Raw genomic sequence first — 18,609 nt, 5'->3', positions numbered from 1 at the left:
ATCCTATTCATAGGTAAATATATCCTAGTGTGTAAGCTCCCCGCCCACTACTCTTAGTTCAATTCGTAAAACAAAACTTTATTTAGAGATAAGATTCCAATATTGATAAATAAATAAAGAGCTTTGAACTTTGTGTGTTAGAGAGAAAAAAAAAAAAAAAAAACTAATAATATTAATTATAATAAAAGAAAAACTATAAAAAAAAATTTATATATATAAAATATATTAATAAAAAAAAAAAAAAAAAAAAACAAACCAAACCAACCAATGCATTCATAATAACGAAAGTAAACTGTAATTATGTGATCATTTTTTAAGTTTTTTAAAGCATTTTTTGATAGCAATTTGTTGTAAAACATAAAGCATAAAATATATTAAATAATATATAAAAATTACAAACAACAGCATACATACGTACATATACAAATACACACACACACACACACACGCATACACACATCCATACATACGTAAATCCATAGGTACAATAATTATGTACACGACTTAAAAAAGAAAAGAAAAAAAAAAAAGAAAAAGAAAAAGAAAAAAAAAAACGGAAAAAACTCATGTACAATATTTTCTCAATACTCGTATGTACACAAAACTAAAATTCTAGTTGAACACTATATACTTATTATTATGTATTTCTTATTAATAAACTGTGTGTGTTTGTATTATATTATCTAATAAATGTGAAAGAAAAACAAAAAAATAAAAAATAAAATAAATAAATAAATAAAATAGAAAAAAACAAATAAAAAATTTTAGATTTTGTGACAATTTATGATTCAAAATGAATACAAAAAAAAAAATAGAAGCATACACATAGAATAGATAAACACATACACTATATTATTATATTATACATGAATACGTACCTACATACATACCTACATACAGTTATATTATTAATTCAAATAAATAATTAAAATTAGATGAAAAAAAATTTGTATTGAAAAGATTAGGAAGAGGAAGAAGAGAAATGTATCAGTTCTATGTCGCGAGGTCATTTTCATACTTTTCCCTTGACTCCGTCCGATCTCCGCGTTTGTGATTCTTAATTGATGATCTATATCAGTTACGTCGAGTCAACCAACCTGATAAATATATTGGGAGTCGAAATTGCTCTAATACTTTTTAAGCTATGTCTGTGAATTTTGAAAATTTCATCTTTCGTCTATTACTGGCACAGATGGGATGGCAAAAAACAAGTGCAAGCGAGACTTTCGCCAAGAAAAAAAGAAAAGATCCACCTCTTGTGTACATTTAAAAATGTTAAAAAAGTTAGTGCACGTGTATGCAACACGCAGCGGGATTTGAGATAGACCTATCTTTTAGCCAGAATCACTTTCTAAATCGATCTAAGCTTGTCGGTCCCTCTGTCCACGTTGATTTCTTGTATGCAATCCGCAGCCAGTCGTTTATGAGGTATTTTGTTGACATTTGGTACACTGACGTGTTTTGGGCCAAAGATGAGTCCTATTAAAATTGAGTTCGGATCGGATCCCTTTTCCGACCAGTTTCCATATAACGTCTTATTTTCCAAACTAGTTAGTTATATGAATAATTGCATTTCATCTCAGACGTTTGTTAAAATTTCTGTTAAGTAATACCATTTTTTTTTTCAATTTCTTCTTTCCATATCCGTCACTGAAGAATGGTGATGCGTTGAATTTGTTTGTAGCGGCTAGAGAAAAGCTTCAAAGACCCTGCAAAATATAATATATATTATGAATCCGCCTGTCCGTCTGCTTAATAGGTATAGCAAATATATTTTAAATCTCTTTCATTCTTTACACACATTTTTTGCTGATCTCTTTAAAATTTACTGCACATAGTTCTCCAAGAATAGGCGAAATCAGTCAGAGGGCATATCCACAGTATAAGAAAAAGTGAGAATACCTCTGTGTCAAAAGCAAAAAAAAGGAGAGCTTTATGCTGGTTAGTTACAAGGTTTGTCCTCCTCTCATTATGCCGATCGATTCGGAATCGCTTTCTGAAATCAATTTAAGCTTGTCTGTCCATCTGTCTCTGTGTCTGTTTTATTGTTCGACCTACACGACGCAATTTTTGAGAAATTTTTGATGGCATTTAGCTCAAAAACGTAAGCAAAGTGGTGTAGGGTATTTAGTAATGACTTGCGGTCTCCAACAGAGACTTAGTTTTTTTAGAATATATCTTTAAACTAAAAGGCATTTTTCATTTCAAAATAAATTCCCTTGCATCTTCTTGGCAAAGTTTCCAGGCTTCCCCGCCATAATTAGATTTATTATGAAGGAAATTATTTGCACGCGGCTATCTACACGTATATCGAATATAAAGATATATAGGATTATTTGAATGGGATCGAACACCAGTTGACTAGATTCAAGTTGAACAATAGAGAGTTCGCTCAATCAATTGAGCAGGAAGCTGGAATTTGCTTTCCGTCTGCGTCAATTGTTTCGGTCTCGTAATGTGTGTATGTATTTCAAGAGAAGAAAATAGAAAGTAAAGGAAGGAATTTAAGAAGGGATATTTTTTATTTAAGAAAAGATCTGGAAACGCTGAAAGGTTGCATTTAAAAGATGTGAAAGAGAAGCGGAAAAAAATCAGTTATTACTTTTATTGCCGTTTGTGTCCATTCACGTTGGAAAACGAACTCTGTGCATGCAGTGAAAGTTTCTAGGCTGCGCTAGAGTAATGCATGGCTAAGATAGAAGGTAAGTGAATCTTAAATTTGTCATTTCATATTTATGATCTGCGAACCCCTATTAAGATGGGCCTTGGCCTCCGTCTATCTGTCAGTTGGATTCGATATAAAACGAATCAAATATATTTAGAAGAGAGATGAAGCTTTCTGTAGACATTTTTAATTTAATTTTCAGTTTTTGAATATGTTTTACTTACACGCAAGCGCTAATGCATATAAAATTGTACTGGAACGGTTAGAGAAAAAATATAGCGTAAAATAGGCTTACTTAGCTTTAATATAAAATTGTCTATTTCTACCGGTGGGTATGCAAGATTTGCCCTAAGGCTTACGAATATATATTAGTTTTTTTTTTTTACTTATTTAATTCTAATATCACATAAGGAGATTCGGTTTTGTTTTGTTTTTTTTTTTTTTTGTTTTTGTACACATTTGCATTGAAAGTTTGTTTCTTTTGTTTTCTGCTTTCTTCTATTGGTGTCTTGAGGACGTAATGCCTTAGCCAGTTTTAGGTACTCGATGCTGTATCGTTAGTCCCGTTGTGATTGGTATTCGAATTGGAACCATGTCGCGTTTCGAGATGACGTTGCAGGTCACGTCTGCGGGCTACAGTTTTATTACACAAATGACAGTGATATAGACTTTCATTTAACGGGCTTGTGGCCGTACTGCTAACGCTCGACTGTAGATGCAGTCGCACATGTTTGTTTAGATTGCTCGGGTCGCCAAAGGGGCGTAAACAAAATTTACATTTCAATGGCTTGAAGCCGGTATGCGTCCGTATATGTATTTTGAGACCATATTTTCGTGAATATACTTTGCCGCAGTATATGCAAAGATGACCCTGTTTCGAGGCGCCCATATTAGAGACGATTGCCTCGATTTGAGCCGCAGCGTTAAGTGCACTCGTTGAGCTAGGCTGCAAAAGATGCACATGCGATAAACCTGCATTACTCATGGTGGGTATAAATGAAATGTTAGATGAATTCGTTGTTGTTGCAATAGTTTCATCGCTTGCCGATACTGGGATCGTAATATTGCTAGATGTCGATAGCGAAGATATAGGTTTAAACGCAGAGAAACGTGACACTTGCGGCACAAGGCTGGTTGATGTTAAGTTCGCGATCGAAGTTGATATTGATCGCTCTGCGAATAATTGTTGTTGTTGTTGCGGTGTTTGCAAATTCATATATTGTTCAGCCTTGATAGCGTAATGCAAGCGTAACCATAATATATCAATATTGTGACGGCCACAATTCAGAGCCAAATGAATTTTCAAAGGATTCGGTGTTTCAAACGTCAAATGACATAAATGACAGGTATAGCGATTGTTACCTGCAAAATGCACGGATACGAATTTATCATTATGTCATAAAGTGCTTTGGTTCTCATCTATTGTCGGCTATTATTGCTGATAATTGCAATTTAACTTACCTTGTATGTTGATCGGCGTTAAGAACGGTATCGACATCATTAAAATAATATCTTCGCTAAACCAGGCTACAATCTCTTCATCTCTCGGTATCTCACGTATTATACGCAAATGCATTTGATCCTTTTGTGCCATCTCGTAAAGAGCATTATAACTATGTATGTCCTCGGAGAGTTTAATTTTACGCATAATTTCGGCGGTAACGTTTAATGTGTTACTATTTTCCGCTAGAGCACAATAAGCACGTGCTGCGTCAGTGTCTTGCGCAGTATTCACTGCCATTATTACTTCGCTTGGGAAGGTTTGTGTTGTTGTATTTTTTGGCGTAAATTGTGCTACATGCACTCCAGCTCGCTGCACCTTCTTTGTCGATTTGATTGGCACTAAAATGTTTGGATCTCTTGTTGTTGTGTCACTGTTAATTATCGTCGTGACCGAAGTAGATGGCGAAGTATCACTTGTTCTGGGTAATATATGCTCAATGCGAAAGATCATGCTATTATTATTGTTGTTGTTGTTGTTGTTATTATTATTATTACGTTTATTAGAATGCTGCGAAGTTACGCAAACAGAATTCATTGAACTAATTTGATTGTTGGATGTTGTAATCGTTTCGGTTCTTTTTGTCGTTGTCGGTAAGATTGGAAACATATTTTGTTTAGCGTTTAATAAGTTTTCGATTGTTTGCCGTTTGAGTTCCAATTTGTTTATGAAACTCCAGTTGGAATGTCCTTTGCTTTTATATGCTGGCAGCATTTGCAAATTGATGCTGCGCGAACATCATCAACATCGTCCTCCCTGAACAAATATATATTTGCGAAAAGACCCTTAAATACAGGCAAGTCGTTTGGTAACAGTAACACCGGCGGCATGGGCTTTTCTCTCTAAACAATTTGTTACGGCTTGCAGTGTCAAAACAAGAACTAAACAACAGCGGTGACGACAACAACAATAACAATAGCGATACATGCCAACAAGTGTTTCTGTTCCCAGGATTTGCAGATGAATGTAATGCTCGATGTGCCAAAGTTTGTATAACCCGAACGAACACTTGCTATTCACTATTACTGTTAGCGTAGTTAGTTAACAATGCGAGAGCAATCAATGGTGGTGGATTGAATGCTAAGGACTTTTTATTATATGTTGTACATACGTGTTTTTGTTATAGCAAGTGCAACATCATGTTGTCTAGCAAGTGTACATTTTTCTAAACGTTTTCGTTGTTTCGCTGTTGTTCCTTATTGGTTTCTATTTCTCATTTTTGCTCTCTTCCTCTATCTCTATCTCTCTCTCTCTCTATCTCTCTCTCTCTCTGTCTCTCTCTCTCTCTCTGTCTCTCCAGTATCACTATCAATGATTATGATTACCTTTATCAACGTTATCATCATAATTTCACTACTAGTGGTGCAATTGAGCTGAGCCTCTTTGCTATTTTGGGTGCGAATTGCATTAGAAGTACTTTTTAATTATAATTAAACGATCGTTTCGTTTTTTGATTTTTTATTCCTTCAACCCTTAATAATAGCACTTAATGCCTTAATTATTGGCAATGTTTGTGGTTTAGGGTTGGTCGTGATGAAAATCAACAGAATCCATGAAAACAAAATATGCTGGTTCGGCTATATAATATGGTAAAAGCATATTAACGGACAGGGGGAAAGTCGGCGCTATATGCTTTATAATGTTTTTATATTATATATACATATATTACACGGTATACATATACATATATTACATGATACATACATATGTTTTATATATTTATTAAAAACTAAATAAAAGGTAAAGGAAAGTTTTCGTTATGGAGCTTTGGCGAGAATGGCAAGTAACAATTTACTCAGGGATTTCAATATTTTGTACATATTTTACGATTAGATAACTAAAAATTGTCACCTGTTTCGTATTGTTACCTTTAATTGCTTTATTCTATTATATATTTATGGTTAGCGTTATTGCCTTTGTTCTTAGTGTAAAGCGTTTAACTTCATTTAGCATCACTAGCGTTCGACATACATTTAATAACTTTTCTCCGAACTATGTGTGCGTATATGTTGTATGCTCGTAAGTTAAGAGCAACACAACGAACGCTTACTGCGGTATTGTATACAAAGGATCAACAGGAGAACATTTAAGATTTGTTGTTGTCTTTATATCCAGATAGTTACCCACCAATACAAAGTTATTTATAATAATGAAAAACATGTGTTTCGGGTCACATGGCACGTGCTAACAATTGATACGATTTGTATATCTAAACGTTCGTGTACATAAGTGTGTGTGTGTGTGTGTGTGTGTGTGTGCTGATAAGCCATTAAATTAAGTTGGTGTTAGTTTAACATTAACATTGAAAAAAAAAAAAGAAAAGCAAAAAAGATATGTTAAGAAGTGAAGAAATTAAATTAAATGATACACTAACGGTAGTTTGCTGTCTGCTCGTTCTGGTGAGGGTGCCTTAGTAGTGCCTTAGAGTTATTAAAGGAAAATTCTTGATTACATTTTCTACAAGCAATTCATCGCAATTCATTGCGATTTATTATTTCAATTCACAAACAAAGTATGATGCAAGCAAGCTGATCATATCGAATCGACTACATTTGGATATAACAAAATAACCTCAATTTCGAGAATGCGTTATTTATTGCACAAAAGCGTGCAGAAAATGATTGAATGGAATTATAACTGAGTAATAGATTAATAGTTTAATTCCTTAAAAGACTTTTGCAAAAGCCTTGAGTAGTTGTTTTTTTTTTTTTTTTTTCTTTTATAACAAGTGAAAGCTGGAAAGAAAGACGCGAATAGCGTTTTAAGTAGACTCAAGAGGATCGTTTTTTTTCTTCCTGGTGCAGGGCAGCTGATATTCGCTATTACAGCTATAAGTAGATATAGGGATATACAACATCTATCCATGGCTCATGAATTTCTTTCGAATGCCTTTAAAAATATATATGAAAAGTTTTTGCGAGCAAATGCTTCATACGTTCCTGTGAAAGATTGCTTACAATGTAAATTCAAATGTATGCACTACAATGTTCATTCATTCAGTCTGGGCTTCTGAGCAATCTAAGCTTAAGTTACGGTTAATAGCAGATGCTTTTCATTACGAGTAGTTATTGTTTCGCGATCGCGAGGAGTCAACTGCTTGTAAGCATATTTCACAAATCTCTGTTTGAAGGTTGATTTTGCTTACCATCTTCATAAATGGTTTGATAATATGGAAATGGACTTTTTGGTTTGTCTCACAGGCTGGCGCCGAGTTTGAGTTTTCCAATCTTGTGATAAATCAATATCGGATTCAACGTTACCTCCATTTTAACTGCGGAAGATCATGCCAACTGCGCCATAATAAGGATGCATAATATTGTAAGGAAACTTTGATTTTCGTCATCCCTTATTTCGAGAGTAAACGGCGATTTTCATAATGTATCTGAAAGTAAAGTACAAGCCGTACGGAAAAAGTGAATTAGATTCGAGTCTACGATAAACGTAAATATGGTACGCGATAACAGTTTTTTTCAAAAAATTTGCATAAAACTTTTCAAGCGACCTTCTCAAATATTAAAAATTTCATTATTCACACAGAGCCGACAGATTCATACAAATTATTCAAAGCCATATTCTGAAATACATGTACGAAATACTTTAATTCATCAAATCCAAATCCGATCTAAGGTTAATTAGACTGTTTTTTAGTGGAACTGTAAAGGTTTAGAGAATTCTTCGCTATTGCGTATCAAAAGCTTTATTAAGCTTTCAACCATCAGTTCGTAACTATGCATGCTTGTAATAGCTCAATTATATATACATCGGACTGATCGTGCCATTGTATTGTAGAATATATCCAAAGTCACTAGCCTTAATAAAATTACGGCTCAGACAATAATAATAATAACCTATGTAATAAACTCGAACTTAGGAGTCCTATTAGTTTTGTGCGCGAGGCAATAACCGCAACTCACACTACGGTTTGAATATATTGCTCACTGGTTGTATACCTATTGACACAATTTATATCGATCGACTTGTATTTTGGAGAGTTGAGGAAAGTATGTCAACCTCAGCTTTAATTGTGTATAAAAGGATCACTTGGTATACAGCCATACTAATAGCAATTGAGCTTACTAAACATAATAGTGAACGTTTTACTTGAACACAAATAAAGATAGCTCTATAGCGAGCATATTTATTTCAATATCTTACTGGAGCGATAGCAATTTTACGTTCAATTGTATAGTAATCCTCCTAAATTTCCTAAAGAAATATTGTACTGAAAGAGACGTTATGTGTTTAAGTGGAGTAAAAATTTTTTGATTTTGCGATTAAATTAAATTAATTAATTATGTCCGAATTTGAGGAGTACAATTACTCAATATCTTGCTTTTATATGATTATTTCAATATCTTATAACAATTTCTAATCTCTTATAATAACTTAATTAAATTCAGTTAAATTGCCCAGTTAACCGTGTCGATCTCTTTACGCCTACACATGCCAAACACGAAGTGTGTGTAATATTTGTGTGTAATATGAAAAGGTTCGAATTGACATTTGCCGTCAATTCGTATGATAGCTATTTTCACTTCAATACAGTTATGTGATCCAAATTCCTTATGTATGGATACATTTCCATTATAAAATATTACTACTACTCATGTGATATCTTATATGGAGGGGGGCCGAGAAATAGACCCATATGGCCTCAATTATGGTCCTCCTCTTCCTCAGAATCCTCATATGCGATGGTATTCAAAAAAGAACCCTAGGTAGTCCAAATTTGGTAAGATTGATTTCTTGTCAATTTATAATTACGAATCAATTTCCATCATGAAATATCAAAAATAATATCTTTTTACGATATCAGAAGGCTTCAGCTTTCTTAGGTCATTTCTCATTTATCACTTTAAAGCAAAATAAACCTTAGCTTAATATTATTAGATGCTTGCACGTAATTTAATCAATTTTTCACTTCAAATAGGATTTTATTGAGAGAAGTTGATACAACGGATATTAGGCAATATAGTTAATATAGTTTCCATCATTTGCTACAACTTTTTCCCATCTTTCCTTGCAACGACGAAAGAACGATATTGGTTTGGCAGCGATTCAATCATCGGCCCATTTTCGCAATTCTTCAGCATTTTAAAACCGCGTGTCGGGCCATGCTGTGCTGACCTGATCTGGCGATAATCAAAGGGCGCTATGCCTGTATGCCAAATGCTGGCCACAGAAGCCTCTTCTTTTTTTGCTTGGTAAGTAATGAAACCGCGATGTTGAAATTTGAATTTTTTCACCCTTTCACATTTTCTCTCCTATTGGATCTTTCCTACCCGCAGCGTCTAGCAGCAATTGATTCATCAACTGCAACGCTGTTTGAAAATGCTTTGAAAATTTGAGCTTGGTTTTCATTCATTATATTTGTACTCTTTTGGTCCTCCAGGATGTTTTTTGTCATTGATATCAAAATCACGACTTTCAAACCATTGAAACCAAAGCCGATATTTGCGATATGATGGAGCGGCATCACCGTAGACTTCTAAAAGTGTTTGATGGACTACGGCAGCAGATTTCTTCAAATCCAACAATAGAAGTAATGAACGTTGAAAATGCAATTTTGAGCGTTTCATGATTAGCGTCTGCGCATACACTGAATAATTCAATAAGATGTTGCGTACCGTGATAGTTTGCATTACTTCATCATTTTGACCGGTGGATATCTCCGATCAAAATATATGCAAGCACCTATTATTTTGCGCAATTTCAAGCTTAGTTTTCTCATAGGTTTTCTGTTTGAGAGATAAAGGTTGAATAAGGGATAAACAACAACGGCGCGATTAGATCAAGTGTGTCGATTGCACTATGTGGAAGTATCGTACAACGACGGCTTAGAGTCAGCATAAGATTTCATGTTACTTAAGTTAGATTTGATTAGGTCCACCTGTTGTTCTGTATATTTATTGAAATCTTGAAATTTAAAGTATTTAAGTTCAAGTTTAAAACTATTTCGAGAATATTGCTAATAATTTGTAAGGTGTATACCCCACATTGCTATATATGCAAGAGACTTGGAATTGTTTGCAAACGTCAGACAAAAAAAAAAGTTTAACGATTAAGGAGATAGTGAGGACGCGAAATTGATTGCAATGCCTGTATAAAAATGTTTTATATGATTTCTCTCTGCTGAATTGTCATCAGCCATGAATCGCTTGATAAATATATTACAAAAATTGAACGATCTAGCGCGAAATATGATATTATCATGTTATAAATACAATTGCTAGCGCCCTTGTAATTTCTTTTTCATTTTTAGCTTTAATGAATCTTATGTGCAGTCATATGTGATATAACGCATATGAAAATTAATTATGAATACATTACAATAGTTCGGTGCGCATCGGCAAATACATTTTGAAAAACTTGTCGTTGCATTTAGTTGATCCTAATCTATTAATAAATGTAATGCGAACGTTACAGGGGGCGGATTTTAATGTGTAAATCGAACGTGTTGCCAACAGTTGCAATGATTCGCACATATATGTATATGTATGTTTTTAAAAGTGAAAGGAAAAAAAAAAAAAAAACAACAACAACAACGACAACAACAACAACAGCAGCAAAAAAGAAAGGCTCGCACACACATACGGCATATGTTGTCACTTAAGTGTCACCAAGCTAATTTATCATCTAACATTTGCTTGTTCGCATACAGGAACGGCAGAAAGAACGAAATCAGAAATCAGAAATCAGAAATCATAAATCTGTTGGTGTACCGCAATGTTTACTTTACAATAACTTAATTTACCATTAAACACTCGCTTTCCTCGAAATTTGCGAGCGCGGATGCGGATGCGAATGCGAATATTTCCACCATACACAGCACGAGCAGAACACCCTTAAGCACCCTCTTAACAGATACAAATCTTAAAAATCACTTAAATAGAATCGACCTAAAATTTAGTTTATGAAAAGCGTGCAAATTTTTCATGTTTTTTCTTCCCCCCTCTCTCTCTATCTTTCTCTCTCTCTCTCTCTCTCTCTCTCTCTCTCTCTATCTATCTCTTTTTTTTTAAACTTAATAATGCGGGCACAATTGGTGTTTGTGCGTAAAGTACGCAAGTGCGTGGTAAATTTCAGCTGTTTTGGAATGGATCAAACATTTGTTGGTTTCTAGGCCGGTTAACTTTTTGGTGTACGAGTATATAGCAAGTGCAAATATGTATGTAGGTAGGGGTGGCGTTATTTTTGTTTTTGTTTTTTTTCTTTTCATTTCTTTTTTTTTTTTTTTGTTTTTTTTGTTTTTTTTTTTTGGTGTAATATGGTGGTGATTGGTGTGTAGGTTTGGTCGGCTGATTGATTTGTTGGTTAGTTGGTCGTGCACCATGATGATGATACAAGTGGATAAGCTAGATATTCAATATAGATTTAATGGATGAACGTCAGTTGGTTTTGTTCACATTACCTACACCTATACCTATACTGTATATATATATATTACTTTGTATTTACATTCCTTGTAATTTTGTATCATGTTCTTCTTGCCTTGCCTTATCATCGTTCTTCTAAATGAACCTTAAGCGTAAATGATAGAATTTCAATAAACTTAAGAATTAATATATATGTATTAATATATATATATATATATATAAATGATGAAATGATCAATCTTTGCTTTATTTTATATTAAGTGAGCCGATTCTTAGTATTTGCTTGCTTGATGTCTATGCTGGATGCCGTTTAAAGGATTTACATTAACACTAACAAACGATTAAATCCAGATAAATTACTTAAGCACACAACCCTAAATGTATAGGAGTGAGTTGTGTTTTTCGTTTGACCGAATGGGGTAATTTCTTAAAATAATAAAACCTGTCGGAAAGCAAGTAAGATTTTTAAATTAAATCGATGTTTTCTCTTCGCAGCACGGCACAATTGTTTGTTGCTTAAATAAGTGTGTAGCAGGATGTTGGAAAATATGTGGGAAATCTGCAACACCTGCATCTGGCTGGCTGCTATGAAAAACATAAGTTAAATATGTACTGACGCGCTCGTATTACAATCGCATCTCCACCCTGAGCGACTGTATGGCAGTAAGGATACACAATAACCATATTGTAAATGATTTAAATCCAAACTTGAACGTTGGCAAGGACGGTTAATGTACAAATAATGTTATTGAGAGATGAGCCCAAAGGGCTTCTAAATGTTATTTTTGTTGTTGCGTACTTTTCGAAATAGGGCTTTCTTCCTTTCTATTAGCTTAGAAAATGCCTTCACAAGGCGACGCAAGCAAGGGATGGTAAATCGTACATATTACACTTTGATGTCTGTCTATTAACTTTTCGCCTTAGCAAGTGTGTCAGTTGGTACAAAGCATACAATGCATGTCTATTTAAGCGTGAGAATATTCGAATTAAAGTAGATAGGATAGAGCGGGAAAGAGTGAGAAAGAGAAAGAAAGGAAAAAAAAAAAAAGAAGAGCGAGAGAGAGAGGATGAGAGAAAGAACGAGAGAAAGGAAGAATGCGTGAAAGTAAGAGAGGGTGATAGTATAGTTACGGTATTAATTCAAGTAAACTGCTCTACATAATGACAACATTAGAAACTTGTCTTGCTAGTACTCGTGCGTGAGTTTAATATAAATCCACAGCTGACAAATTCTCAGACGCTTCTCTAAAGCCCATTGCAACGCATACATTTCTGTGCGTTTGTGTGGTTGTACAAGCATTAGAGACATGTTGGAATCAATGATGTATAGCTGTTGTAATCATTAACTAAAGAAGATGAAATAGAAGAAGTTTTAAAAACAAGAGAAAAATTAGAAAAGTAAAGGAAAAAAAGAAAAAAAAAAAATGAAGACATAACAACAGAAAACAAATTTTAATGCATAAAAATTGATTTCATCAAAAAGTTGTTGAGAAAATCTATGCACAGCAATACGCACAACACAAGTTTTCACAAATCGCAGTAATGCACTAAAACGAAAATTCGAAATTAGGTAAAACGCTAGTGCATTGAGAGATTACAGTGGAAAAAAATGCCCATACATTTATTGCAATTTAAAAGACGTTCAATAATGCGTTGAAACATTTATTTCCTCTAATTTTCAGAAAATTCCATTTTCTTACATCTTACGAATTTTATTTATTATGGATTTAAATGACGGCTGCCGTGTGGGTAATTTAGTTCATATTCTCGCCTGCATTGCAAAACTTTATCGCATTTGAGATTTGAACCCGCGACACCATTGAATTATTAGTCGCAGTTTCACTCATGCGGATATATATTTACAAAATTTCTCATCGAATTTTATTTCGACCTTAATTGATGAGAATTTTAATATTGCGATAAGTTTGTGTCTTATTAATAGAGCACGCACTGCCTTTTGAAATTATAAGAAGCATTAGTGCTGTGCTTTCAGATTTTTTACCCAGTAAAAACCATAAGGTGACAAATTTGCTCGACTATCGAGCCGCCTCACTACTCAGCCGCCTATCCAGCGTAGTAATTATTAGTAAAAAATTTTTTTAAATCGATATTCGGTTTATATAATTTATTGATTCTTAATTCAAAATGAGCTGACACAATGATCGAAGCAATCTACAATTCAATATTCTTTAGAGTTAATTTACTTAGACTATTATACGAAGAATTTAAAGATAAGAGGTAGAAAAAATTGCTAAAATTAGTTTAATTTCACCTAAGTATGATCATAAAAGAAGAAAGGGGTGGGATTTTGTAATTCTGGAAGGGTATGCACTTGCCCGTAACTAAAGATTTTATACATATGGTAATCAGGTGGGAAAACCTCGCTTTTCCGTAATGATTTTTTTTTGTTTGCACAGACAAATGGACAATTCCTCCTCAATTCCTTCGCTTTATCTCGATATGCTAAATTGGGTAGAAAAGTGTATTGAATTACTTAGCTAGAATTGCACGTCAACCTATCTCGGTTACCTTTGCTCCTTAACGGTATATGTGATGGAAAAACGAATTTAAAATGTAACAAATTCAATCGAATTCTAGTTACACACTAACACTTACCATCCGTCCTTGTATAATGGTTAATTCAACACCTCAACTGTTTGCGCATACATGGCACTATAGAAGTGAAAAGCCAATGATATATTTAGTGTTATGTGTTTAATGTGTAATTCAGGTTAAGAAAAACGAGAAAGTCTTAAATACTATTAAGTAAGTAAGAAGGTGTAGTTGCAGGCAATTTTCGTCAAATTCGAATTAATTTACTGTAGTTGATAACAGTGTTTTGATCCATAGCGAATGAACTTTAGTCTCTTTCATTCTATTTTCAAGTTACTGTTTGTTGTTGCGAGCATTATTTCAAGTGTATTAACAAATCAATAACTGTTACAATTTGAAAATCGTCGATATTGAACTTTGTATGTGAGGTTTAAGCTTTTGGGGAGTTAATCAATCGATCAATCAAAAGATATTCCAGTAGTTTTTTTTTTTATAAAAAGCCAACATTTTGGAAAACTTAGTTAGTTTACCCGAAACAGGTTATTGTGATTGGCAGTCTGTTATTAACACTTGCGTTAACATGAAATTGGTGAGAGAAAATTTGGTTTATTTAAAAGTCGTTACTGTCGTTACGGTCAAGAAAATGATATACGTTTTTGCATTATTTAGATTTTTGTATTTGTTTTGGGCGTGGTATGGGTATATGCTTATCCTGATGGGTATTCAAGAGGCGGGGAAGGTGGCGGTGGGGGCAATGGGGGTGGCGGTGGCGGTGGCGGTAAAGGTGGTGGTGGTGGCGGAGGATCTCCGGGTGGTGGTTATCTACCACCCGGTAACGGTGGCAACGGTAATGGCGGTGGCACAGGCGGAGGCAAACCAGGAGGAGGTAATAAGTCCTGTAACGCCTATGTCACTCCTACAAATTAAAGTGGGGCGTGGGGCAATAATAGCAGTGATAATAAAATCAATAATATGTATGTGTCGCCTTTAGGTGGCGGTGGACGGGGTGGAGGTGGTGGTAAACCTAGTAATGGCGGCCCAAGACCGCCTAACAATGTATATGGTCCACCTGGGGGTGGTACTGGAGGCGGTGGCGGTACAGGTGGTACAGGTGGTGGTGGTGGCGGTGGTCCTGGTGGCGACGGTGGTTCTGGCGGTTTCGGTGGTGATGGAGGTGGTGGTGCCCCAGGTGCAGGTTCCGATATAGAAATTATTACATTTGAGACAAAAATCAACGTCGATGGTTCTTATAATGTACGGAAATAATTTATATATGTAATATTTTTCATATGTTTTTCTACGGTGTTAGTATGTATATGAAACTGGTAACGGTATAAATGCGGATGAAATGGGTTATGTTAAAAATCCAGGCTCAGAGGGTCAAGAAGCTCTCGTATCTGAAGGGTCATTTTCATTTACAAGCCCGGAAGGTGACGATTTCACTGTCACGTATATAGCCGACGAGTTTGGTTTTCAACCGCAAGGCGATCACTTACCAACACCACCACCAATACCCCAGGAGATACAAGACGCTTTAGATAAGCTAGCTGCTGAAGGTGGACATCCAGGAGATAGTGGTGATGGAGGAGGTGGTGGTGGCGGTGGTGGTGGTGGTGGAGGTGGCGGAAATGGCGGCGGTAATGGCGGTGATGGAGGAGGTAATGGTGGTTATGTTTATTAGAAGTGTAAAGGTAAATATACATGCTTATATACATATATATGTATATATATATACATATATATATATAAGCATTTAAAATAAAATCCAATATTCCTTGAAACTATATTTATAAAAATTTGATTAACATGAGAAGCTTAGCATAAACATCAACATAAATAGGAAATCAATCGAATTTTCCTCAATATTTTAAATTTACAAATTATTTTATTCAATAATGTGTAAGTAAATATTGTAAAAAATGAATGCAATAATTTAAGCACAATAAATTACAACTAAAAATAAAAAAAGGAAAAAAAAATTAAACGCTTGTTTAAAAACTTTACCGGTTATCGTAATTTATTGTATTTAAAGCGAAACTTTTACAAATTTACGATAACAGAACCAAAGTCGATTCATTAATATCGGTCTGATTATTTATTCATAATTAATTATTATTTGGCACGCGCCCTGCCTTGTGCAGAATGCAGCATTAAAGCCAAGTTTATTTAATGTCATTTCATCTACTTTGATGATTGAACATGACACTCAGTTGGTATTTGCAAATGTTAACGCGTATACATGTAGAAAAACCAAAGCGGAACAAATTTCAATTGAACGAAACGACAAATAGCAAAAAGCAAAAGAAACAAATTAAAATTTAAACAAAAAATTAAATAAAAAGAAAAATGATAATAACTATGAGACGTGTTCAGGTGAGTTCAAATCCAAAAATATTCATCGTACTTGAAATAATCAAATTTTCATTTCAGTTTTTGATTATTGCAGTCGCAGTTGTACTCACGCATCACGTAGTACGTTTCACTGTCGGTGCGACTTCTCCAAGTGTGATATCCTTGCAGTTTGGGTAAAAATTTTCTTAAACAATCAATATTGCAATAACTGATTACAAAATATGTTTGTATTCATCCACCAATCAAGTACAAAGGCGTGCTTAGAAATGCGTTTTGTCCGTGCATCCGTTTGCTGTACGTTGGAATTTTAAATTTACAAAAATCCTACAAAGAAAAATTAAATTTATTTACAAGTTTTGCATTTTATGTTCGAAGTTCAATCACACAGATTAAATTTGTTCATATATATTTGTATGCGTGATTCGCTCATAGATATGCTGGCAATTGACATAATATCGATTAAAATGTCAAGAATTCCATTGGTTCATTTATTTTTCTTTTATAATACATCTTACAACCGAACAAAAATATCGCACAGCATTTTGGTAAATACTTATCATTAGTAGAATTAGGTAAACATTCCGTATAAGAATATTTTTTAATGAGTAGACGGATGCATCCATACGGCATAGGAATGCATTCATTGGTGGGCATTGGTTTTGAGACGAATTTAGGTTTCATCTTAGTTTTTTGCTGCAGTGAAATATTGGTCTTTTTTTTTTTGTTTTTTTGAATAGTTTTGAAACTGAAAATGGTCAACAGCGCAACGAACATATTAGATATGATCGAAATTCCGTACTCGGCGATAGCAATGAAGAAATGAAGAGAAAACCTTTAGAATATCGTGGCGATTATAGTTTTACATCGGATGACGGCTATCAATATGTCGTTAAATATAAAGCGAACGAGAATGGATTTCAACCTTACGTGACGGCGCATAAAGTAGTGAAAAATTAAAATATTTATTTTCTCATTACTTTCCGCAATTCGATCAATATTTAGAAAATCCCGCGTCATCATATCATAATAATTTGTTTTTTTTCTTTTTATATATTATGCAATTACTTAATATTTAACATTTTACATATATATAGAAGAAGTAAATTGTATTAATTATTAATATTTAAAGTATTTCAAATAAATAAATAAATTAAAAATATTAGAAATAAAAAGCTTAAAAGCCTTTGAAACTTAATGAAATGGAAAATTGAAAAACTCCACATTTCAAATCCATAACACTTAAGGTTCATATTTGGGTTAGGTGACAGTGTGCGTACGTAGTAGTAGGTCTATTAACGACATTTTACGTATAACTAACTAACAGTTTATTATGAAAAAAAAGCATATATTTTTATATTGAAAACTTTTGTTATTGCTTTTCAAAATGTTCTAAAAACATTTCGTATGGCATCTTAAAAGAAGTTGATCTTAAAGAGGGCTTTGAGTGAAACGATTGTCTTGCAGTAGAAGGTCGGTTTTGGTATGGCAAATGCTGCCTAAAATCTATGCTCTTGCTGCTGGTTTTTAGAAAGTCGTTTGGGGATAATCACGTCAACGATCTACTCAAGGCCATTCACTTGAATTGCCCGCGAATTTTGTCAAGTTAGGCTTATCTTGGAAGGCTCTTCGGGGTTTATTTTTTATTTTTAGATCATCTCACTCACTTCTTAGGTGTACTATTTTTGTGTACTGGTGTACTAGTAGTTTTAAGTGCAGTACTTGAATTTCCCGAATATTTCTTTCGATCAATTGCTCGCCAAACGATGCGAACAGCTACAGCTTTCCGCTACATTGTCCTGTCTTATTGATCGTATCTTAGCCACACTGACAATTAAGGTTGCTTAACGTTTTTTTTTTTGTTTTTTTTTTTTGTTTCTTCCTAAGAATGATAGCTAACCGTGAAGAAGGTGTTTTGAATTCATTGTTAACTTAAGCTTAGATTAGTTTAGATAAAGTGGGTGGCACGACACATCTGTAAGTTGTTTGACGGACTTAACGCCACGGCAGCATAGGAATGATTAGATTTTGCTGTGTGTACAGAGGCACTCGGAAACATTATGGATTCGAGCTTATGCGGGCTGATACGGGAAAAGGTTTTGCCCAAATAGCTTAGGCGACTTATAGCCAAACTTGAGCGGAAATAAAGTGCGGAAATGAAGTGA

At 34.2% G+C, this 18,609-nt stretch overlaps 3 protein-coding genes across 3 annotated transcripts; 2 read left to right on the top strand and 1 right to left on the bottom strand.

The window, feature by feature from the left end:
* Nucleotides 1-3,200: 3,200 nt before the first annotated feature.
* Nucleotides 3,201-4,619, bottom strand: LOC119632536 (sal-like protein 1). The gene is made up of 2 exons (XM_038025473.1): nucleotides 4,127-4,619; nucleotides 3,201-4,027 (listed from the first exon to the last, which is right to left on the bottom strand). Exons 1-2 carry the CDS (start codon nucleotides 4,617-4,619, stop codon nucleotides 3,201-3,203), a joined length of 1,320 nt encoding a protein of 439 aa, XP_037881401.1.
* Nucleotides 4,620-14,675: 10,056 nt separating this feature from the next.
* Nucleotides 14,676-16,002, top strand: LOC119632535 (pupal cuticle protein 36a). The gene is made up of 4 exons (XM_038025472.1): nucleotides 14,676-14,684; nucleotides 14,765-14,981; nucleotides 15,087-15,349; nucleotides 15,405-16,002. The coding sequence occupies exons 1-4, from the start codon at nucleotides 14,676-14,678 to the stop codon at nucleotides 15,774-15,776; spliced, it is 861 nt and encodes a 286-aa protein (XP_037881400.1). The 3' UTR covers nucleotides 15,777-16,002.
* Nucleotides 16,003-16,151: 149 nt separating this feature from the next.
* On the top strand, nucleotides 16,152-17,512 carry LOC119632409 (endocuticle structural glycoprotein SgAbd-3). The gene is made up of 3 exons (XM_038025303.1): nucleotides 16,152-16,468; nucleotides 16,526-16,620; nucleotides 17,185-17,512. Exons 1-3 carry the CDS (start codon nucleotides 16,442-16,444, stop codon nucleotides 17,402-17,404), a joined length of 342 nt encoding a protein of 113 aa, XP_037881231.1. The 5' UTR covers nucleotides 16,152-16,441; the 3' UTR covers nucleotides 17,405-17,512.
* The last annotated feature ends 1,097 nt before the right edge of the window (nucleotides 17,513-18,609 follow it).

Source organism: Glossina fuscipes, unplaced genomic scaffold, assembly GCF_014805625.2.
Source record: "Glossina fuscipes isolate IAEA_lab_2018 unplaced genomic scaffold, Yale_Gfus_2 1, whole genome shotgun sequence".
NCBI classification, from domain to species: Eukaryota; Metazoa; Arthropoda; class Insecta; order Diptera; family Glossinidae; genus Glossina; species Glossina fuscipes.
The sequence above is the reverse complement of the archived record's forward strand: the minus strand, read 5'-3'. Positions and strand labels throughout refer to the sequence as shown.

Bases quoted from the DNA above. Each gene is read 5' to 3' on its own strand.
- LOC119632536 (XM_038025473.1), bottom strand. From the start codon at position 4,619: ATGATCTTTCGCATTGAGCATATATTACCCAGAACAAGTGATACTTCG. The intron at 4,028-4,126 runs GTAAGTTAAATT...TGCATTTTGCAG, and splicing joins AACGCCGATCAACATACAAG to GTAACAATCGCTATACCTGT.
- LOC119632535 (XM_038025472.1), top strand. The intron at 14,982-15,086 runs GTAATAAGTCCT...TGTCGCCTTTAG, and splicing joins CGGAGGCAAACCAGGAGGAG to GTGGCGGTGGACGGGGTGGA. The intron at 15,350-15,404 runs GTACGGAAATAA...CTACGGTGTTAG, and splicing joins ACGTCGATGGTTCTTATAAT to TATGTATATGAAACTGGTAA.
- LOC119632409 (XM_038025303.1), top strand. From the start codon at position 16,442: ATGATAATAACTATGAGACGTGTTCAG. The intron at 16,469-16,525 runs GTGAGTTCAAAT...TTTTCATTTCAG, and splicing joins TAACTATGAGACGTGTTCAG to TTTTTGATTATTGCAGTCGC. The intron at 16,621-17,184 runs GTAAAAATTTTC...TTTTTTGAATAG, and splicing joins GTGATATCCTTGCAGTTTGG to TTTTGAAACTGAAAATGGTC.